The 24,716-nt window shown below is 43.9% G+C and overlaps 1 protein-coding gene across 4 annotated transcripts in view; it reads right to left on the bottom strand.

Annotated features, from left to right (window-relative positions):
* The window catches only part of FAM184B (family with sequence similarity 184 member B), a 496,675-nt gene that overhangs the window by 309,616 nt on the left and 162,343 nt on the right, over positions 1-24,716 (bottom strand). For all 4 annotated transcript variants that reach the window (XM_085642369.1, XM_085642370.1, XM_085642368.1 and 1 more), the window contains exons 3-4: positions 14,843-14,978; positions 14,613-14,758 (exon numbers count right to left, since the gene is read on the bottom strand). In XM_085642369.1, coding sequence (XP_085498495.1) covers positions 14,613-14,758; positions 14,843-14,978 — 282 coding nt within the window. The remainder of the gene's footprint in view (positions 1-14,612; positions 14,759-14,842; positions 14,979-24,716) is intronic.

Raw genomic sequence — 24,716 nt, 5'->3', positions numbered from 1 at the left:
GTACACCCCTTGATTCTAGGATAGCAGTCGCTCAAACGATACTGACGGATCCTGTGCCTGAATTGCCTGCCTGTTACAGTGATTTGTACACGGTGTTTGATCCCAAAGAAGCGGAAGTCCTTCCCCCGCATAGGGTTTACGACTGTCGAATAGATCTAGAGACAGGAGCCAGAATTCCGTGTAGTAGGGTCTATGCCCTTACTGAAAAAGAAAACACATACCTCAGGGAATATTTGGATACCATGTTAGAGAAAGGGTTCATTAGGCCTTCTAGATCTCCTGCCTCTTCATCTCTGTTTTTTATACCTAAACGTGAAGGGGGTCTTCGGTGTTGTATCGACTACAGGAGATTAAATAACATCACCATTAAGAACCGATATCCCTTGCCTCTGATTGCCTCTCTCCTTGACAGAATACGCAATGCTAAGTTTTTCACTAAGCTAGACCTGCGTGGCGCCTACCATTTAGTGCGTGTCAAGGAGGGAGACGAGTGGAAGACTGCCTTCTGCACTAAATACGGGTTATTCGAGTATTTAGTAATGCCCTTTGGGCTTTGTAACGCTCCTGCTGCGTTTCAATTCTTCATCAATGAAGTACTCTGGGATATGCTAGACTTACATGTCATCGCCTATATTGACGACTTATTGATCTACTCTCCGACTATGTCTGAACACATAGGCCATGTCCGAAGGGTGTTGGAGCGCTTACACGATAACAACCTTTACTGCAAATTGGAAAAATGCACCTTCCATACACAAGAAGTGCCTTTCTTGGGATTTATTGTTTCACCTCAAGGACTCAGTATGGATCCTGTCAAAGTCAATGCCGTTCTCTCTTGGCCGGCACCTGGTACTATCAAAGAGCTACAGAGCTTTCTGGGTTTTGCCAATTTTTATAGGCGTTTTATCCAGAAATATTCCGAATTGGCGCATCCTATTACTGCCCTCTTGAGAAAGGGAGTTCCGTATGTATGGTCGGCGGAAGCAGAAGCATCCTTTCAGCGCTTGAAGAAGGCCTTCACGCGCGCGCCTGTTTTACGGCATCCAGATCCAGCCTTGCCCTTTGTGGTTGAGGTGGACGCCTCTCAGGTGGCAGTGGGAGGGGTTTTGAGTCAAACTGTTCCAGAGAGCAGCGAGTGTCACCCAGTAGCTTATTTCTGCCATTAAATTCACTCCTGCGGAATATAACTATGCGGTGGGAGACAAAGAACTACTGGCAATAAAGAAGGCTTTTGAGGAGTGGAGGCAATATCTCCTAGGCGCTCGGTTTCCAGCTGTAGTATATACAGACCATCGCAACCTCCAATACCTTAAATCGGCCAAAGCCCTGTCCATGAGACAACTCCGCTGGTCTCAATTCTTCTGCGAATATGAATTCACTATACAATTCCGCCCTGGGAGTAGAAACGGTAAGGCGGATGCCCTATCCCGGCTGGGATTTCAGCAACCTGAAGAGCCAGTTGATACACCCTCTGTCATTCCCAGTGAGTTCATCATAGGAGGGGTGATCACAGAGGAAAGGTTTAGGGATCAGATTAGAAAGGATCAACTTTCATCGAACATGCATGCCATCGTTGGGTCACATGAGTCAGTTACTAAAGATGGTTGTGTTTGCGTTCGCGGAGGAGTAGTGTTGCCCACCCCCGGCTTGCAAGCCCAGGTATTGGAATGGTATCATACACACCCCTTGTCAGGGCATGCAGGAATAAAGAAGACTACCAAGGTCATACGTGAGAGGTTTTGGTGGCCTAATATGCTGAAGGACATAGAGCAGTATGTGAAGACGTGTCATGTCTGTGCCCAGTCCAAGGCATCCCATCAGAATCCCGTGGGACTGCTCCTACCACTTGCCTCTCCTCCTGGCCCGTGGCATACCGTTTCCCTAGATTTTATAGTGGAACTACCAGTGACCAAACGAATGAATAACACCTTGCTTGTGGTGGTGGATCATTTCACGAAGACTGCACATTTTGTCCCCTTGCCTGGGTTGCCCACGGCATCAGAATTGGCCTCCATATTCTTGCAACAGGTTGTCCGCCTCCATGGTTTCCCTTCTGTTTTGATTTCGGATAGGGGGGCCCAATTTGTGTCTCGGTTTTGGAAGTACTTATGTACTATGCTGCAGATTGACGTTCGGCTATCCTCTAGTCATCATCCACAGTCGGATGGCCAGACCGAGAGAGTTAATCAGTGCTTTGAACAATATGTAAGGAATCAGGCCCTGCACTCCTTAGCAGAGTGGGACGAGTGGGTATGGGTGGCAGAAATCTCGTATAACAACAGCTCACATACTTCCATCAACCTTACACCTTTCTTTTGTTCGCACGGTTTCCACCCCAAGTTGTTACCCGTGGGGGTCCCTATTGACAGCCCTACTCCTGCTGCCAATGATTTGGTACTGAAGCTACAGGACATACACAAGAAAACATTAGATGACCTAGACTTGGCCAAGGTGAGATACAAGGAGGGGGCAGATTTACACAGGAGGTTGGAGCCTATTTATACTCCTGGGGATAAGGTGTGGCTTTCCACGAAACACATAGCGCTCAGTGGTCCTCGCAAGTTTAACCCCAGATACATCGGTCCTTACAAGGTACTCAAAGTGGTTAATCCGGTGGCTGTGAAGCTCGAGTTGCCTGCTTCCTTTAAAATTCATCCAGTATTCCATGTATCATTGGTAAAACCCGTTGAGCCAGGCACAAAGATCCCTAAGAAGCCCGCTCCTGTCACCATTCAAGATAATGAAGAATATGAAGTCGAGGCTGTTGTAGACTCTCGCACCAGGGGTAGGTCTCTCCAATATCTGCTGCATTGGAAAGGGTATGGGGTGGAGGATCGCACCTGGGAGTCTGCTTGTGATGTGCATGCTCCCCGGTTGGTACAGAGGTTTCATCAAAGGTACCCTGAGAAACCCAAACCGAGGGGAGAGCATTGTGGGGGGAGTGTGCTGTCATGCCCCGCGGTCATGCCCCGAGACGCGGATAGTATTTAAAGGGGTGAAGAACGTAGTAACGCTGCTTAGCGTTCTTGCAGTTAGCCCATTTCCGTCCTTTTGCGATTTGCCTGACTTCCGGTTTTGATTGTGGTTCCTGTTTCCCCAGTTTCCGGTTACTGACGAGTCGCAGTAATCGAGTGCTGGTGTACGCGTAGTTCCTGGTGTGGAGTGGCGTTTTTCGAGCGTACCGGAGCGACATTAATAGTCGCTCAAGTCCCTCTGGTTGGTGTAGCTTTCCCGGCTGAGTTCACCGTTACCAAGTAAGGTCTCAGAGTCCGTGCCTCTTCTTCTGTTGTTTCTCGGGGGCCCTGTGGGTCCTGTTTCCGCATGTAGTTCTGTGGTGCGGGCTCTTTGTCCTAATTCTTATTTTGAGGTCTGTAGAACTTACGAGTGGAGCCTGAAGTTAAGGTGCCTCTCGCTCTTTGTTAAACCGGAGTGATATTTGTTTCTGGTGGCATTTATTCTTTCATGTTTACTGACCCTGGAAAGTATCGTTCGTCCCTTAAATCATTAAGGCTTTTCCCATTCTTGATCTTGCATTACGTCCCCTTATACGTAGTGTAGGTGGTGTTACCTAGCGTGGACCATAGGGCACTATTTTAGGTTGCAGCATTATAATGCAGACATCACGGTAATCATTATTCGCAACTCTGAAGATAAGGTGGGGGACCATTGACATTTATGAATTCTTGACTTACGCTTATCCATCCCTTTTAGCTCTAATATAACCTACTCACCTTCCGCATAAGAGAAGAAGAAGAAGTTAGTTAGTTTCCTTTCCAGCTCGCTTGGAGAGTAAAGGGTGAGCTAGAGTATCTTCACATATTACACTTATTTGCAAAGGGACTGTTGGATTTCCACTTATGTCTTATCCTGTGATTTTTCTGTAGAGTCAAGTACAAATATTCCTGCTGTGAATTCCAAGTGAGAGGGAAATGAATCGTGGTAGGTTTAACTAATCTAGAAGGTTCACATATATGAGGTTGTTGGAAATTGATGCACAGTAATAAAGACTTTGTTTTGCAGCTGGAAGTTCCTGCCTTTTATCCCTGACGTGATCCGCCCACAAGATCAGCCTTTCTCCCTGCCTACCCTTGTTTTGTTTCCCTGTTTTCCCCTAGCGTGTCCTCCGTACTCTAGAGTCAGATAGAGTCGGAGGGACGCAGGGGACGACTGAGGACATTTCTTCAGGATTCCTGACGCTCCTGTGGAACAAACCCAGCGATCCTTACAGAATCTTGGTCCAAGATCCAGAGTAATAGCACAATCAAATTCTTGAGGTGGTGGAACCTCATTTGGTGATTTTTCATTAGAAACATCTGCAAAGGTATGAAACGGAGGAGGCAATTCTGCAGTAACATTCTTTTGAGGTTTAATAATGGAAGACAAGGTTTGTGCAAGCCTTACTTGAGCTGACAGGAAGCATTTCTCCTCGAGAAGTCTGACATAAAAAATATAATTTTCCTTCCAGTCAATAAAGGGATGCTGAATACGAAACAATGTGGTCCTTGGATAAGTGCAAATGCAGCGCATCTATGACATCAAAGCTGAATTCCTCGTGATACCCATATGATAGAACCATAATCAAATTTGTAGTTATATATGTACCAATGCCAAAGAAGAGGTTTGCCACAACAACTATTGGTGCAGCTTGTCATATTCTAATGAGTTTTAGAACATTTTTCATAGAAAGGCCATTATCCATAAAAAAGAAATGAAGGCTGTAGTTTATACAGGTCAAGTTGATATTGAAAGGAGAATAGCAATGACAAAATAAGCAGAGCTTTCAGCAAGAGTAGATAACTGACAAGAGCTCAAACCTTACCTGCTGTTCAAGGTTGAATACTGGTGTTGGCCAAAAACTGGGCTCATTACCTCACAAAGAGACCATAACCTCTTTAATATAGACACAGATTATCTTTCTGACCTCTATCCTTTTTTTCATTGGTTAATCATTTTTGCCCACTACCATGTTGCCTTGGTTTTGCCGTCGAGACATTTGAAGTTACTATGTCATCTACCCGCCTGTATATTAAGTAAGAATGCTGGAAAATTAAATAAATATGACGCCACTCCTGGCATCTTCCCTTACTTCTTCTAAACTGGTCCAATTTGTAGTACTAACTTTATATAAGATCGATTGATGGTAGAACGACTAACCACTCAGGAAAGGTCATACCTAATATTGTCTCTCAAGCCTTGATAACACCAAATTGGGCAAGAAACATATTATAGTCTTGTAACAAACTGGTTCACTTTCTGACCTTGTAAAAACACGCTGGATGAGTGTTTTGGAAGGTACGGAACACTGCATGGGTTTATGCTTGCTGCAGGCAATGTTTGTTTTAAAATCAGGTAAATCAACCATCCCAACAAACCATAAAACTGGCCACAATCAGGCAAAAACTGGCCCCTACTGACCTTTCTGACCAGCTCTTTGGGCATTGCCAGATTGCCCTAAAGGCCATTCTAACCCTGCGGCACAGAAGGAAACAACAATATTGAGTAAACAAATATAGATGATGCATCAAAAGTGTCAGGACCGGTCAGCCTCGGTGCCAACAAACCCCATAATGAGGAAATAGCATGGAAGATTACAACTCCCATGAGGCCTAGGTCAGGGCTCATGGGTATTTCTGGCAGTCGCGCACGCCGACGTGCGTGCGAAATTTGTGGTTTCAATGGAGCTTGTGGAGTTGAAGCTGGAGCAAGTATCGGCGGCATCCAAGGGCGCCGGTGCATCCTGATCGCGACTGCTGAAGAGTAGCTGGGCTTGCCTACACCCACAGCAGAATGGAGAACCCGGCTGTGATGCGGTGATACTCGGCGGATGATTCGAAGAAGCCCTCAGGTACTTTTGTTTCTACGCGCACGAGGGAGTGAAGTGCGATATTTCACGGTCAAAGGAGAGGAGCGTCGCTCCTGGAAGACCGACTTTGTTGGTTGGGGACAGGCAAGAAGGATTGCCTCTTTCCAGTTATCTTGGATGTTAACAGGAATGGGTGTTCCGCCTTATTTGTTATAGACCTTGCACTTTCTGTGGATTAACGTTCATTGTGAACGAGAAGGCGTGCAGGACGCACAAGTAACTGAAACAAGGAACCTGGCTGTGTTGGGTATGCGTTCATTGGCTGAATAAGGGATACTTTTCCACTGAAGCACCTCATCGTTCCCTATTTCGGAGTTCCCCTTTTTAGTTCTTCCTTACGTTTGCCAGCAGGGGTATGTATGAGAGGTTATGACCTGGTCTGGTGTATGATGTATGTGCAAACTAGAACAGATGTCTGATAATCTGTACACCTTTGTTTTGTTAGGTGTATGCAAGAAGCCAATCACGGAGTGAATGAAACTCTGAGGTTTACCTGGAGGACATCGGCTAGATGTTTGTCACAGGTATATGATTACACACGCAGTGAGAATTTTACAGAGTGTAAACTTGTGGTGGCTTAGTACTCATCCTGTACCTTTTTTGTTTCCTCCCAGGTCCTATTCCCTGCCGTACCCTTCCTATCCCTTATCCCTCGCTTGATCACTTCATTATTCCGTTTGTAATTGCTAGCGGAATTGGGGAGATCAGGAGGTGGTCTCTTTGCGCATCGTTCCAGTCCTGAGGAGCTGTTCGGAGCGTGACAGAATTACGCACCCACGACAGTAGCCCCTCCTGGCTGGAGCGTTGTGTCAGGAATGGCCACATTAGAAGATGTTATGCAGGCTTTGGTTGTAGTACAGCAGGAACTAACCACGTCTAGAGCTGAAACAGCCGCTCTCAGAGAGAGATTAGACAGACAGACATGCAACCCTTTTGATGTCAACCCTTCTGCATCACAAATACAAGTGCACATTCCACCCCTCATTCCCTTAGCCACTCCAGAACGGTTTTCAGGGGATCCCCACAAAATTCAAATATTTTTGACACAAGTGATGCTGCATTTCTCTTGTAAACCGTCCTTGTTTCCCAATAACCATTCAAGAGTGGCTTTTGCCATATCGTATTTGATAGGGGATGCTGCTAACTGGGCCGTGCCGTTAGTCAAACACGATGATCCAATCCTGTCAGATTGGAATGCGTTTCGTAGGGAGCTAGAAAAGGGTATTCGACAGAAGAGCCACTACCTTTAGTGCCGATAAGGAGTTGCTAGAGTTAAGACAGGGTAAGAAGGAATTGGTGACATATTTAACTACTTTTAACCGTCTGGTGGCAGAAACAGCCTGGCCTGAAGAGAAGAGGATGTCATTGTATTACCAGGGGTTGCGTGATGACATGAAAGATGTGCTGGCACAAATCGATCCCCAACCCACTAACTGGACTGATTTGGTGAATCTTACCCTTCGGTTAGATCATCGTCTCTCAGACAGAGGTGATAAAAGAAAGGGAGAGAGATTTAGTCCCAGATATGATCGGGTGTTTCGGAAGCCTCCGGTGGAACAGGACTCAGGACCTGAGCCAATGGAAGTGGGAGCCATCAGATCACCCCTCTCTAAAGATGAGAGAGATGCACGCAGGATAAATGGGCAGTGTATGTACTGTGGCAAGAAGGGGCATTTTGTACGTGACTGTCCTACCAAACCAAAAAAACCCTTTAACGGTGGGAAAAAGGTAGCAGTCGCTGTTTTTCGGGAGGGACTTGAGACTGTAGAGAAGAGGCCATTAGCCATTTAGAAGTCAGAGACAGAAGGCACTGAATGGAAAGTACCTTCTCTGTTTGTATCTGAGGTTAGAGACACAGAGTCTCATATCGTGCTTCAAAAGGAGTTAAAAGTACCAGGCCTTTCACAACAGGTGCTGGTGATGATTCATTCGGGTAATTTCATAGACGAAGGATTGGTACAGAAATTATCCCTATCGCGTGTCCCCAGAGGAAACCCAGAGAGGGTACTGGCTGTCGATGGAAAACTCTTAGAATCCGGGCCAGTGACAGAACAGACAGAGTTGGTGGAGTTGTCGGTGCTCGATGGTACGCAGACCCATAGTGAATCACTTTCGTTGAATATCATAGCTGCTCCAAAATACGAGGTGATTTTGGGTATGCCATGGCTGTGGCACCACAACCCCACTATAAACTGGAAAAACAAGACAGTGCACTTCCTTTCAGAGGAATGCCAGAAGGGTTGTATGCACAGTTGACCATCACAGGCAGCTGCTCTGGCCCATCCATTCTGTATAGTCACGGCAGCAGAAAAGGCGGTTGAGTTACCTTCTGAGTATTGGGCGTATCGTGACGTGTTCAGTGAGTCACAGGCAGAAATACTTCCGCCCCATAGAATATATGACTGTCAGATCGATCTGGTAGCAGGGGCCACATTACCCTCTTGTAGGGTGTAAGCTCTTTCTGTAATAGAGACCAAGCACATACGAGAGTATCTAGATCACTACCTAGAAATAGGGTTTATACGTCCCTCACGTTCTCCGGCAGCCTCTCTGCTTTTTTTTTCTTTCTAAAGCTAACGGAGAGAAGAGAACGTGTATTGATTACCGTGTACTGAATAAAAACACAGTCCGGAACAGATATCCTCTCCCCCTAGTGTCTGTGTTGCTGGACCAAGTGAAGGATGCTTCAGTGTATACCAAATTGGATCTAAGAGGTGCCTATCAATTGGTTAGGATAAGAGAGGGGGATGAATGGAAGACCGCATTCAAGACCCATTACGGTCTTTACGAATATACTGTTATGCCGTTCGGGTTATGCAATGCCCCGGCGGCATTCCAGTATTTCCTAAATGATGTGTTGAATGAATACGTGGATTTTTTCGTGGTGGTCTATATCGATGATATTTTGATATATTCTGAAAACGATATGATACACAAACACCATGTCTTGTTGGGGTTACAGAAGTTAAGAGAGCACCACCTATTTTGTAAATTAAGTAAATGCGATTTCCACGTGAGTGAGGTATAGTTCCTGGGTGTGATGTTATGCCCAGCAGGGCTCCGCATGACTGAGCGGAAGGTGAAAGCTGTTTTGGAATGGGCGGTCCCCCAGAATGTGCATGATGTGCAAAGCTTTTTGGGGTTCGCTAACTATTACAGAAGGTCCATTCTGCATTTTTCACACATGGTAGCCCCCATCACAAGACTTCTGAGAAAAAGGGAACAGTTTGTGTGGACCAGCGATGCTACAGAAGCTTTTGTTCAGTTAAAGAAGGCTTTCACTTCAGCCCCGGTATTAAGACATCCACAACCGGGAAACCCCTTTATAGTGGAAGCGGATGCTTCGGATGTTGCGACAGGGGCGGTGCTCTCACAAAGGGAGCAACAAACGGGACAGCTACATCCAGTAGCATATATGTCAAAAAAACTAAATGCCGCGGAGTTAAATTATACTATTGCAGAAAAAGAATTGTTAGCAATAAAACAAGCCTTTTCGGAATGGAGACACTACTTGTGGGGGTCCGGACATCCTGTAACGGTATACACGGATCACAGAAACTTACAATACATGAAAACAGCTAGACAGCTGTCACAGGGTCAGATGAGGTGGATGCTTTTCTTTGCGGAATACAACTTTGTCATTACCTTCCGTCCAGGAAGCGAAAACAGAAAGACAGACTCCTTATCCAGGCTAGGCATCGACTGTTGTAAACGGAAGGGGCTCAATGAGGCGATCATTCCATCTAATAAGGTAATTTGTGCTTTAACAGTCAATAACTTTCTGGAAGAAGTAAAAAAAGCACACCCTTCGGAAACATGGGATGAGTGGGTAGGGACAAATGAACACAGAAACCTCCAACAAGGATTGCCTTTTTTTTATCACAAATTATACCTCCCTTCAACGGCCATGCAACGGAAAGCATTCGAATGGTGTCACAGTTCGGTTTTGGCAGGCACCAAGGAGTAACCAAGACCAAACAACTGGTACAGCGTTCCTTTTGGTGGACTACTCTAACCAAAGACATTAAAACCTGGGTATCTGAATGCAAGGTCTGTGCCAGATCCAAGGGTGAGTCAACGAAAGCTAAAGGAAGGCTAGTGCCTATGCCTACTCCAAAACAACCTTGGCAAAACATAAGTCTAGATTTCGTCACGGGACTGCCGAATAACCATGGCAACACAGCCATATTAGTTGTAGTGGACAGCCTTACAAAAATGGGGCATTTTATTCCTTGCTCTAACCTCCCAACAGCAGGTCAGACTGCACAGCTGTTGCTGGAACATGTGGTGCGTCTTCATGGATTGCCGGATGTCATAGTCTCGGATAGGGGGCCCCAGTTCGTTGCCCGATTTTGGAAGAAATGGTGTAAGGCCTTACAAGTGACACCAAATCTGTCCACTAGTTTCCATCCTCAGACAGACGGACAGACCGAGAGGCTCAACCAAACAGTGAAGAAATACCTATGGTGCTACTCCAGGGAAGCAGAAGACTCCTGGGTTTCATTGTTATGGTTGGCCGAAGTAGCCTACAATAATGCATGGCATTCTTCCATAGGGGTCTCTCCTTTCTACGCAAACCATGGATACAATGCTAGGATTCTTCCTATATCCATCCCACGGGACCTTGAAGAGCAACCGACTGTAAAGAAACGTATTCAAGAACTCCAGAACATCCACAAGAAAGTTCAAGGGCATTTGATTAAAGCCAAGTTACAGTACAAGAGATGGGCAGATGCGCACCGAAAAGATGGTCCCACCTATCAACCAGGGGATAGAGTGTGGCTCTCAACCAAAAACATACGTTTTAGAAGGCGCAGAATCTTTCACCCCAGGTTCATCGGACCATATACCGTGGTTCGACAAATTAATCCTGTGACGTACAAGCTGCGGTTACCTATACACTTACGTATACACCCCGTGTTTCACAGCGGATTGTTGAAACCAGCCAAGGGAGAACGGAAAAAAGCAGCACCACCTATGCTTAAGGACGGGCAGTTGGAGTACGAAGTGAAACGTATTCTGGATTCTAAATACAGAGGTACTAAGTTGCGGTACTTGGTCTCCTGGAAAGGGTACACCGCCGAAGACGATTCTTGGGAGCCTGTGACTAACATTCATGCCCCGAGGGCGATCCGAGCCTTCCATGCTTCCCACCCTGCCAAACCTGGTGCAAAGAGGCGCTTGGGGGAGGGGTATACTGTCAGGACCGGTCAGCCTTGGCGCCAACAAACCCCGTAATGAAGAAATAGCATGGAAGACTACAACTCCCATGAGGCCTAGGTCAGGGCTCATGAGTATTTCTGGCAGTCACGCACGCCGACGTGCGTGCGTAATGCGTGGTTTCAATGGAGCTTGTGGAGTTGAAGCTGGAGCAAGTATCGGCGGCATCCAAGGGCGCCGGTGCATCCTGATCGCGACTGCTGAAGTGTAGCTGGGCTTGCCTACACCCACAGCAGAACGGAGAACCCGTCTGTGATGCGGTGATACTCGGTGGATGATTCGAGGAAGCCCTCAGGTACTTTTGTTTCTACGCGCACGAGGGAGTGAAGTGCGATATTTCACGGTCAAAGGAGAGGAGCGTCGCTCTTGGAAGACCGACTTTGTTGGTTGGGGACAGGCAAGAAGGATTGCCTCTTTCCAGTTATTTTGGATGTTAACAGGAATGGGTGTTCCGCCTTATTTGTTATAGACCTTGCACTTTCTGTGGATTAACGTTCATTGTGAACGAGAAGACGTGCAGGATGCACAAGTAACTGAAACAAGGAACCTGGCTGTGTTGGGTATGCGTTCATTGGCTGAATAAGGGATACTTTTCCACTGAAGCACCTCATCGTTCCCTATTTCGGAGTTCCCCTTTTTAGTTCTTCCTTACGTTTGCCAGCAGGGGTATGTATGAGAGGTTATGACCTGGTCTGGTGTATGATGTATGTGCAAACTAGAACAGATGTCTGATAATCTGTACACCTTTGTTTTGTTAGGTGTATGCAAGAAGCCAATCACGGAGTGAATGAAACTCTGAGGTTTACCTGGAGGACATCGGCTAGATGTTTGTCACCGGTATATGATTACACACGCAGTGAGAATTTTACAGAGTGTAGACTTGTGGTGGCTTAGTACTCATCCTGTACCTTTTTTGTTTCCTCGCAGGTCCTATTCCCTGCGGTACCCTTCCTATCCCTCTCTTGATCACTTCATTATTCCGTGTGTAATTGCTAGCGGAATTGGGGAGATCAGGAGGTGGACTCTTTGCGCATCGTTCCAGTCCTGAGGAGCTGTTCAGAGCGTGACAAAAAGTATTGACAACTTTACCCTGGCATAAGCTTCTTTCACTAATGCCACCTTGACAAACACTAACTTTGACAAGGTGCACTCACTATGACATGCTTTTACTCTGACGGAGCTGATTTACCGTTGTTACAGCAGGCATGGCCCCATCAAAGCCATGGTAGGTCCAAGTGAAGGTACTGCTGAAATTAAATGTCAAAGGAATGGGGCAAAGTAAGGGTATATTGAAGTAAAATTGACACCTAGAATGTGTACTGGTGGAACATAAGACAAACACCTGCGGAGTAGGAAGCACAGTGCATGGAATCCACCAAATGAATATTAAAAGCTGCTTAAAAGGTATGGCGACAGGTGCGGCGGAAACTGAAGATCCCAAATTTGAATGTTTTTCCCCTCACTCTTTGCTCCAGGCACTCTTCATCCGATTTTCCAGTACCAGGTCACCTTTAGATGGGGGAGAAATGGAATTAATCTTCCTGGCAATTTTTGTAGGGAAGGGCCATTTTTATCGTTTACTAATCTACAGGATGACTTCGGGTGGGAAAGAGAGATTTTTTAAAGTATTTGCGGATATGGAGTTTTTTAGGGGCTAATGTGAACAGGCCCACTATGAATTTTGAAAAGATCTCTTTGGTGGAGATGATATGGAGGAAGTCCCGGATTGGGAAGATTTGTCATAATCTGCTTCAAGCTTGACCCAAATGATATTGAAGCTCAGAACACAAAATGGGAAAATAGGCTTAGAGAAGCAGCTATTAATATTGAGGACTCATTGGAACTGGTGAATCGGATGCTGCTAACTGGAAGTCCCAGGAGGCAACACTTTATGTCTGTTTTTTACCTTTACTATACCCCAGGAAAGATAGCGAAATAGGGGGAACGAGGAGAGGGAAATGCAGCAGATGTGGCTAACAGGCAACCATGATATTCATATGTTTTTCTCTTGCCCTAGAATGGATGTCTTCTTGAAGGATATCGAGGCCTTCTTATTTACAGTTTTAGGGGTCTCTGTGTCAATTACACCTGCACTTTTAATCCTCTGATTATTGAATAACACAGAGACAAATAAGGGGATAAGATCAGAGATAGGGTTTTTGTTCATTGCAATGGCCATTGCCCGCTGGTGTATCACCACCCAATGGATAAGCAGTGACCCCCCGCAACCTTTGCTAGCTGGCGAACGAGGATGCTGGCTATTTACAATATAGAATCCACGGTATACAAGTCAATAGGACGAAGGAAAAGAAAGATGGGGCAGAGAATCTGGGCTCCTATCGCAGGATTGGTGAATCAATAATAGTTGACCACACTGAACTCGGTAGAGGTAGTCTTTATAAAATCTTCAGGGGAATGGTAGTAAGGGATCAGCAAGCAAAGACAGGTAGGGACAGCATTACTCTGTTCTGAATCTGAAATGCTCGCCTGCTGATTATGTTAATCATGGAATTAGTGAATTTCATACCAGATTATTCTATTTATTGCACTGGCACTTTCTCTCTTATGCACATTAACAATAGATGGAACGATATGAACTGTTTTCTCCTTGTATATACTGTATGAATTGAATGGTTTTAACGTGCAGGCTTATTTTTTTTATCTCTTCCTCCTTTATCTACTCACGTTATTTAATGTGCAATTTAGTATGTGAAGAAATGCCATGACATGTATTATTGAATTTTTTTGCAAGTGGAAAAAAATCAATAAAAATATTTTAAAAAAGGAAGCACAGTGCATAATGGTTTACTTTAGTGAGATCTTCTGATGGTTTTAATCTGATGAATAAAGTAAAAGATATTGAAGAACGTTCAAAGTAAAATCGCAGTATTATAGAAATTACATAAATTGCACTGGGAAATATAATTAGGGCTACCGGTTTAATGGTATTTATTTTTTTGTCATTTCCGTCTGTATTTATCCATATTTATTTTTTGACAACTTTATCTGTATTTATCCATATTTATTATAGGTATTGTGAAAATAAAGCTGAAATTGGTATAGTTCCACATTTATTTAGCCAATAAATACGCAGTCATGCTTGAATGCCTGCCAGGTTTCAGTGATATGAACACCCACAGAAGATAAATCAATGCACTTCTATGAAAATATGCACATTTCAGTATTAGCCTTGTGCATATCTACTGCTGTTTAAGCTTCTTTACTAAAATTCCTTTCATTTTTAACTCCCTTACCTATCAATCCACACAGTTATTGGCCTGGCAGTCATGGCAAAGTGTATTTAGAATCACTCAAAAAGCACCCAATTTCCATTTGTATCCCCATCTAAAATTAAATACAGACAAGAAAATAAATGTTTTTCTGTCTGTATCTATCTGTAAAAATCAGTAAAAACGGAAAATATGATATAATTAATTGCAAAATCCTAACTCCACTTTCTCCTTTCAGAATCATTTACTCTGCCCACCATGCATACATCTTGTTGTTATCCCCACTCGCCCAAGGGTACCTGTTTGAGCATGAGTGAGTCCTCGGCGCCCTTTTTCCCTTGGCTATGTTTAGTGGAAGCGTTCTGCAGCTGAGATATCTGGTTCTTCAGATCAACCACTTCGCTGACAGCCTCGTTCTGTGAGTTTAACACAGTTTTCACCTGCTCTGTAAGAGTTAAGACAGTGGAGACTGTTGTTAGCGCCATCTGCGTTCTGAATGACTCACTGTGATCTATGTTGAGCTCCCTACCTGTTTTACTTTGTATCTCATGTTCTTGCATCATGAGTCGCTCCTTTGCCACAGTCAGCTCTTCCTCCGTTTTCTTCCAGGCACCATTTGTCTCCAGGACCTCATGCCGCGCCTCCCTCAGCTGAGTTTCCAGTTCCTGTTAAGAAGCCAGACTTGATCACTTTTCCCTTTTGATTTACTTTTGTTAAAACCTATTTTTAAAGATCACACGTTTTACAAGGATGTTAAGTAGAAATTAACAGACTCACAATTATTTTGTAACTGGTAAATGTAAAACCGTTCACATAATTTTGAACGACTTTGGCTTGCTGTTTATTTTAAGTTACAAACCATACTCCATGTGGAGATCAGGTATACTCACAGGAGCTTATTTCCAAGCCCTTTGCGCTGTTGCTGCGTCACTTTTTGTGACGCACCGGAGGCACAACCTGCTGCCCCATATTTACAAGGACACGTAAAGCCACCCTGCGTTGCCTTGTAAAGCCACCCTGCGTGTCTTTCCGTGTCTTTCTAAATATGGCCCCTTCACATCCAACACTTTGCCTGAAAAGGACGTGCCCTGGCTGTTACTGTGGGTGTTCCCGCGCAACATCCATGGCTTCTGCCGCATTTCCAGATTGGAAATCTGGTTCTAGAGTGCCTGTGTTACGTTCCTGATGTCACGAGTATTATTGATATATGCAGTGTTAACGGAGTTTGTGCCAATGTATGATGAACAATATGTCTGTCGTGCGATTATACTAAGCCCTAAACTTCCCAATAAAAAGTTTATTAAAAAAAAAAAGAGTGCCTGCGTCACGCATGGCAGCTAATTGTGCGCCAGCACAGGGGAAAGCAAAGGGATCCGTCATATCGTTGTAGATATGACTCACCCCTTTGCTTTGGAATTAACGCGGTGCAGCCAAATGGCTTGCGGCACCGCACTGCGTTAATTCCTTGTAAATAAGGCTTACAGTTTATCAAGTTAGGACAAGCAAAGTGGCTTAATTTTTCTTGCAGGGGCTAACTCAGTTTCAAGATAAAACCATAAAAAAACAACAGTTCAATGTATTCTTTGAAGGGGATTACAAGTAGACAATTTATTTTATGCTATTATTCCAAAGAGAAAGGAATCCTCTGGTACATTACCTAACAAGGAAACAATTACAACTAGATAATGATAATGTGATACAGATAACCATGTACTGTATGCCCTTGTACAATCATAATATCAATTACATTTTGTTTGAGAGAAAGTTACAAATGAGGGATCTTTAAAAATCTTGAACATCCAGGACTGAAAATTAAGTCTCAGTATAAAATTTGCGCCAACCACACTTTGCACTCTGGAACTTGTAGTTTTCTTATTTTCCAAAACATATTTGAGCCTTTAGGCTCAACCGTACGTTATGCTGTTTACTAGAATATCATAACTAGTTACAGCTGTCACTCGTATCTCATGTTATAAAGGTCCAATTGACACCTAATGTGGTTATGTGATTACTTTATTGCCCAACCAGGTTTGTCAAACCAAAAAATGTGGTCTTTGGATATGGTATGCATACAAACAGCAATAGAATAATAATTACATTAAATAGTATAAAGTAACATAATGACTTTTCTATAATTCAGTGCCTTTTCTTGGGTTGGTGATGCCCCTTGCTGAGGTCCAAGGATGGAAGGATCAGCTACCAACCTACATCTGTGCCTTGTTTCCAATGGGGCAAGGTGAAAGCCACAGTCACACTTGGGCAATATGGGAGGGCAGGGGGATCAGTATACCCCACCTCAGATACGGCAAGGGGTAAGTATTGAGCACCCTCCCGTACTTTGAAAAATATACATCATCTCTACTGCTATGCCTGTAGGCAGAGCCAGGGAGAGGATTAATTCCTCCCACACTTGGGCAAGGTAGGGAGATCTGTGATTAGCCTTTCTGGGCAGACAAATGGAACCAGGTTGAAAGACATCTTTCTTCTTTATCCCTCCTTGGTCTGTCAATCAAGCCAGGTGAAATACAGTGGTGGCCGGCATGGCTCACGGGTGGCAGTGCGGGCACGGGAGAGTCTGGGGGCACAGGGGGTTGTGGGCAATGTAAAAAAATGACCACTTACCTTGCCGCCAGGTCCCGCGTCTCTGCTCCTGCTCTCCTCGTCTTGACTCGGGGAACAGGAAGAACAGTCAGGCTCCCCAGTCCAATCACAATGCTGCAAAGCAGCGTTGTGATTGGTCTAAGCATCCTGGTTCAAAGCTCAGCCAGGGAGTGGGGACCTGGGCATGTTCTCCATACAGGCTGTAATGCAGCCTGCATGGAGAATGGAGAAAGTGCGCATGACTGTTTTGGGCGGCCCGAGAGGGCCGGCTAAATGGTCATGTGCACTTAGGAGTGGGCAAATCACTCCTACCCTGCCCTGCTCCGAGAGCAGAGCAGCCCGACCACCCACCTGCCCGCCCGCAAACTAATCAGCATAGAAACATAAAATGATACTATCATGAACTTATTATCATTTTATGTTTCCTTTACTTTACACTGATTAAAAACAGTGGGGAGACGCTGCTCTACCATAGCGGAGAGGCTGCCACTGGTGAAATATTCAAAAGAGGACAGGTCTACCAATCAATTTAAGAATAATACAGCATCTTCAAATCCTTCATTCTGATTTCTATATTTTTCATTTATTTTATTTTGGTTTCCTCCTAATATGAGTGAACATTGAGAGGAAAACGTTTGTGAGTGGCCAGTATACATGCATATGTCCTAATAACCTACCCGTAATCTACATTATCCTGAGTCACAGCACTGGGGAAGTAAAGTGAGATTTGCCTCAACCATGAGACAGGATTGCATAAACATTTTTGTTAAGTGTGCACCAATGTGTGGTTTCTCCACTTCCTGCTCCTATAAAATAATAAGACATCTATGCCCAACTCTTTAATGTCTGTGATAGGAACCACTATAGAATCAGAGGAGGGTATTTAGGACTCTGAAGAGGAAACTTGTAGTAAGGAAGATTACCAGCAAGCATTTGGTGCATTACCTTCTCATCCCATTTCTAACAGATAGAATGTGATCTAGTTCAAAACGGTGCATGAAGAGTTTAGCGTACGGTGCGGTGGCGCAGCTTCCCATAGAAGTTCCAGATAGTTGAATATAATATTCATCATTCCATTCAATGTAACTATGACAGAGTGAAAAATGTATATATCTTCAGATTCTCGTCCATGTCAGTGTGAATCAAAAAAGATTCTGTGGCCTGTAACCCCAAATCATGTGGGAATGAGGTATACAGAGATTTTACATCAATGCTTCATAGTATAGGTTGAATGCGTTCCTCAATCTCAATATTGCTTATTTTGGTCAAGAAGTCAGTAGTATCCTTGAGGTACATGGACATGCCTCGAGATAAAGGTTGCAAATGACGATCTAGGTACCTTCCGATAGGTTCATGAATAGAATTACGAGTGGAGACAATCGGTCTGAAAGGTGTTTTTTGTAGACATTTGTGGATCTTAGGTAAAGCGGTTTGAAAATCTAATTATCTTTTACAGATATATTGATCACATCTTCTTAATTTGGAAGGGAGAACAATCTAGCCTAACTAAGGCCATCACTCAGATAAATTCCATAGATGAAAGAATTGAATTTACCCATCACATGAGCACTGAGAGGATTACGTTCTTGAATGTAGAGATTGTCATACAAGACAAACGATTAACAACCACTGTATTTGTTTACCAAACCTACAGATCTAAACAATTTATTACATTTTACAAGCTTCCACCAAATGGCCGTAAAGAAACACCTACCTTACTCTCAACTACTTAGGCAGAAAATGATTTCGCACAGTGAAGAACGGTACAAAAAAAGCCAAAGCAAGATGGTCATTAGGTTTAAACAAAGGGGATACCCCCAACACATCATACAGGCAGCTGTTGACAAAGTCCAGAGTCCAGTTTTCAACCAAGAGTCAAAAAGTAAAAACAGTAATTCGCAAATATTGACCAATATTGCAAACGGAGGTTGACTTCAAAGGTATATTTTAGCATCAACCGCTTTTCGCATACCAACGGATGGATAATCTCAAACAACTACTTGATAAACCAAGCAATCAGAGCAACTGTACACACAGAAGAACATTACGTTGCTTAAATTGTGGGAACTGTAATAACATAATAAAAGGCACTACCATCACGCACCCCACCCAGGGAACACCGATTAAACTAAGAACTATGGCAACCTGTAATACTAGCAACGTAATCTGCTTACTAAAGTGTCCTTGTGGATAACCGTATGTGGGAAAGACTGAACACAAACTAAAAACATGGTTGACAGAACATAAAAGCAATATCCGAAAAAAAAATAAAAAATCAACTGTTTCTATGCACGTCAATACTTTCAACCACAACATACGCCAACCTAGATTCTTAGTACTAGAACATGTACCTCTAAAACAAGGAAGAAATAACAATAAATACCTACTTCAGCAAGAAATCTACTGGATGAAACGATTGAACTCGATCAGCCCCAAGGGACTCAATGAACGCATGGACCTTAGTTGCTTTTTATGATACTAACATGCATACCGTTGGCTTTTTTCACAGTGGTATTTTGCATAATTTCTTATTTTGTACATATTTATACATTGGCAAGCTAAATGTTAAAGTAGTCCAACATACGTTATATTAGTCAAATTGCCCTAATAACTGCACGGTTTCACTCTGCTATTTTTATTTCTTCTTTTACATTCCTTATTTCTTGAATTTTATTTTACGTCTCATGACAAAACGAGCAAAATGGCAGTATCCTCTTTCACTTGGTATTTCAAGCCCATTTCTATGTTGATTTTTCGGATGTGAGCGTACTTCCGAGATTAATCAGTCTTCTATTTTTATTCCTCGGTAATTGACACCGAGAACCGCAGAGCACACTCGTTTAGAGGCAGCATGTTTACTATCGCATGCCAAATATCAGGTATGCGCTTGAACATATCACCGTTTTTTAGTTATCGTCGACAGATATCACGCTAGGATTTAGGACGCGGTTTCTCCCTAACAATTCTGCTTCCACTACAGCTGTAAATATAGTGGCACCGCTTGTTAAGAACCAGCTTTAGTTTCTGCCTTCTTTTTCTTTCACTCTCGGGATTTTATTTATTCCCTCTTTACTATTTTCATGGCACTATGGAATTACTCTTGGTGCTCTCACTGATATTTACTTGTCTTTACTGGGTGCTCCAGTTTAGTTTTTACTGCGCATGTAAATTCTTTAGAGCACAAGAACCACCATTTTCACAGTTATTGGTTTATTGGTCTGTCAAAGAGCTACTTGGGCAATCTGCATAATGTTCATTTACTAACTTGGTTTATCTCCCTTTATTTCTTTTTATTTTTTCACAAACTGGATCATGCTACCATTTTTCTATTCAGTTAATTAAAACATAAGTAAAAGGTGGTACCCAGGACTTGGCAAGTAATCAGTGACATTCTTTTATTTAGGAACCCACCCCTGACGAAGGGCCCTGCCTGGAATGCATGGGTTTCCTAACATGTGAACACGTTGTAAAAAGCCCAATAATGTAGTGTGAATTGAAACATTACAATTTTGGAATTAAGGAAAAAACAAAAGACTAAAAGAAAATTGCAACCTAAGTACAATTGGATGAACTAATCTATTTACTAAAAAATTACCACAGGAGTGCCAAGAAGGGTAGTTTTCACCTTTTTGGAAAACGCTTTTCAACATTTCTACATGTTCCCAATGAAAGGTTGTTTTTATTAAATGTAATAAGGTAGCCCAATGTTATCCCATGGGAAAGGTAGGCCTTGCAATAGTGAAAAACAAATGTAAGAGTTTTTCACTACCAGGACATGTAAAACATAAAAGTACAAGTTCGACTTTTCAAATACACTGCATCCTGCCCAATGTGCTGCTTAAGGCCTACCTTAGGGGTGACTTCTATGTATTAAAAAAGAGGGTTTATGCCTGACACAAGGTTTATTTTGCCAAGTCGAACTGGTAGTTTAAAACTGCAGACAGGCTGCCATGGCAGACCAGAGACATGTCTAAAAGAGCTACTTATGTGGGTGGCACAATACTTGCTGGAGGCCCACTAGTAGCATTTAATTTACACAGGCCAGTGCACATGTATTATCACTTTACTTGGGACGTACAAGTAAATTAAACGTGTCAATTGGATGTAAGCCTGTTTTACCATGTTTTAAGGAATAACCACAAGCACTGATTCCCTGATTATTATGTGTTGAAACTGAAAAATAAAGATTTAATAAAAAACAACAAAAAAACAGTGTTTTTCTTTGATTGCCAGTAGATCATTGTCTCAGGAGGCTTCCAAAGTCATGGATTTTTCATGTTTCTTTAATCTGTATCAAGTGATGATAGTTCTCTATAGTGTACTGGCGTGACCCACACCATTTTAATACACATACCTTCCACTACCACTTTCAAAGTTTCCCACAGTACTTTGCAATCCGATTCCATATTTTCTATAAAGCTTGTTATGGCTTCTTTGATTGTATCCCTCAACACTCAGTCTTTAAGCACATTTAGTAGTAGCCTCTATGTCAGTATGTTAGTTTGCTATCACATTATATAATGGGGTGAGTGGTCTGATACAGATCTTACTAAGGTAGTGTATATACTAGTAGTTTGTCCAGCTAGATGTGTGGCTATGAGAAACATGTCAATTCTAGTATGAACAAAATGCAATGGGGGAGTATAATGAGTATTTGCTAATGCGGACGTGCGCACCTCTCCAGATATCTCATAGGGCCCAATTAATCCTTTAAGTGAAGAAGCCTTTCACCAGCCTGGTGGTAGGCACTCCCAGCAAAAGAGGAAACGATTTATCACCTTGTTGGTAGCCATGTAAGTAAAGTCCCCCCCACATATTAGAAGTATTTAGTCATCAATGGCTAAGCATAAGCATAGTATAATAATATTACGGGGCAACATCAGTTGCATATATACTCAGAAGAGCAAGAGAACAGCCCTGTAGTGACCCTCGCAGTAATAGATATCTGCCACCAGGGCACACCATTCAGCTGCTGCATGATAGGGAACCTCCTGGTCTAACTCGTATACACACCTCTCTGGTGAATGCTGAGCATTTAGTGTGATAAAATTGACCCCTCCAGGGATGGGAGGACCGGATTTCTTTATATGCCGACGACATCCTTCTTTATCTTGCTTCCCCTTCGCGATCACTGAGGGTGGTGTTAGACATCTTTGCCAGCTTTGGAAAGAACTCGGGCTTTAAAATTAACTGGAGCAAGTCGTTGCTATATGTCCTCCATGGGAAGGCCCCATCCTTGCCCGAGAACTGCCCAATTCAGATAGCTGCTGAGGGATTCAAATACCTTGGCGTATTCGTCACCACAGATGCCAGGGCACGATATGGGCGGAACCTCCTCCCACCCCTGCAGCGGCTCAAACGGGACACCAACACGTGGAAAACACTACCCCTGTCGCTCCTTGGACGGGCAGCGCTTTTCAAAATGATGGCACTGCCCCGCTTTCTTTACACCCTCCAGAACTACCCGGACCCAGTCCCGCATGCTTTCTTTAAAGACGTTGAAGCTCTACAAAGGGATTTATTATTGGACGGGAAACCGCGCATAGCACTCCAGAAGTTAACTCTTGGATGGTATGATGGGGGTATTGCCCTTCCTGACATTAAAAGTACTATTGGGCAGCGCACTTATCCGCCATAAACCAATGTATGTACGGAAGCGGGGACGACCCAGCCTACTGTATGGATAGATGGCTGCTCCCGGGGGGAGACTTTACGAGAGCACTCTATTCTAGGCCGGCTAAGTTTCCTCTTACTGGACCTACCAGACACACGGTGCAATTATGCCATGTGGTCAACCGTAACCTGGGATGGGCAAACAGACTCACGCCCGCAACTCCACTCTGGGACTCTGAACAGCTGGGCACACTAGGGCGGACTAAAGGGTTCGACAAGTGGGACCTCATAGGTATCTCTCATATCAGGGACCTCTGGGGGCAAAATGGGGTGGTGTTCTTCACCTCACTACAGCAGACGCACAAGATGGCTGACTCAGAATATTTTAGATACCCGCAAGTCAGACGCTCCCTTCAGGCTAACATTCCAGTTGGAACGTCACTACCAGAATCCTCCCCTCTTGAAGATAGATTGCTTGACGGACACTTACCAGAAAGAAGCATATCCCTCACATACAAAAAACTCATTCACCATACTCCAGACCCTTTGCAAGCACTTAGGGAGAAATGGGGGAGGGGCGATTTGGAAATTGACGATGAGGAATGGCAGGAAGCACTCTCCTACCCTAGAGTAGTCGCCATTTCGGCGAAATTGAGGCTGATACAGCTAAAAATTATACACAGGGTTTACCTCACGGGGCGGCAACTAGTGCTTATGGGTAGAAGCGAAGATGGGATGTGTAGGAGGCAGTGCGGACTGAAGGGTGCCATCCAACACACACTCTGGGAGTGTCCGCTGATTCAAAACTACTGGAGAAAAGTCCTTGAGCGCATGAGTGTGGTCTGGGGGGTTACCCTTCGGCTTGAGGTTACAAGATGTCTCTTGAACATCTGGGAGCCCACAGACTTGAATAAAAGGTAGGCTCTGGGTGACACTTGGGCAGATGATCGCTAAGCGAAATATAGCTCGACTTTGGGTGGCTGCAGCACCACCGACGGTGAAAGCGCGGAAAGAGGATATGGATTGGTGCATGGCAAGGGAGAAAACAGTGTATGTTGCCCGTGGGTGCCCCTGGAAATTGATAGAAATCTGGACTAAATGGAATGTGTATCGGGGAGGGGTGTGCGAACCCCCTATTGTTCCTTCCCTTGACGAACAATTGATGATCTGAAACCAATTACTTGTTAAATACGCACTAGCCCCAGGTTCGCTGGGGAAGGGAACTAGAGGCTCACCAGGGTAATAGGAGACGGCCTGCCTCCAACACAAATTGTTAAACACAAATGGGGCCGCTCCTATTGGAATGACTTAAAAAGTGCTCAGTAGTGTTATGTGAATGTGAGTGTGGACATCTCACCGGGGAGGAGAACAGTATACAGCTAGGTGATACCGCGGAGAATGCACCTTGACGAAGGTTTGACTACAGGGGTTCTCCTTTACTTCCCCCTCCCATGAAGTACATAGAGTTAAGGCTGTAGGGTACTTATGACCCATAAAACAGCAGAGAGTGACTAAGGTCACCCCACCGCAGATTTTCTCTAACCACAGTGTTGGTAAGAGTGGAGCCCTGTATATATTTAAGTACTAAGGTCCTGATGAATGCCAAGTACCTCTGTTGACATAAGGCAGAAACATGTCGACCCAATTTCATACGGCGAGGGGATAATAACTCTCCCAATTTCGCCGTTCACCTGTTTTTATATACCATACAGTCTCCTAGATCATTAAAAAGTAAATGAGGTTACTGTAGTGGTTTTTAACTTCACTCACTCACTTTGGGCCCCACTTAGTTAGAAGTGCATCCCTGTCGTCAGGTGTATGCCCGCCCTCTAACAAACCGAGTCTTTAGAGGGCGAGGACTGGCCAATGATGAAGCATGACACCAGGTGGTGTGTGAGGCCAGTCCGTAACTTTTTGTGAGATGTCCACACTCACATTCACATAACACTACTGAGCACTTTTTAGGTCATTCCAATAGGAACGGCCCCATTTGTGTTTAACCAATTACATGTTGACACTGTTGTAAAGTACGATAACACAATATGCAATACCACTGCTTGTAAATGACACAGTACCCTGTAATATGAAAATGATTATTCGTATGACATAACCCTCTTTTGATGTTCAATAAAAAGAATTTATAAAAAAAATGACCCCTCCTCTTCTTCACCCAAAAAAACCACTTCTAA

The sequence above is a fragment of the Triturus cristatus genome, chromosome 2_2 (assembly GCF_964204655.1).
Source record: "Triturus cristatus chromosome 2_2, aTriCri1.1, whole genome shotgun sequence".
In the NCBI taxonomy this organism is placed as follows: Eukaryota; Metazoa; Chordata; class Amphibia; order Caudata; family Salamandridae; genus Triturus; species Triturus cristatus.
Note: the sequence above shows the minus strand (reverse complement) of the source record. Positions and strands in the feature narration are given on the sequence as shown.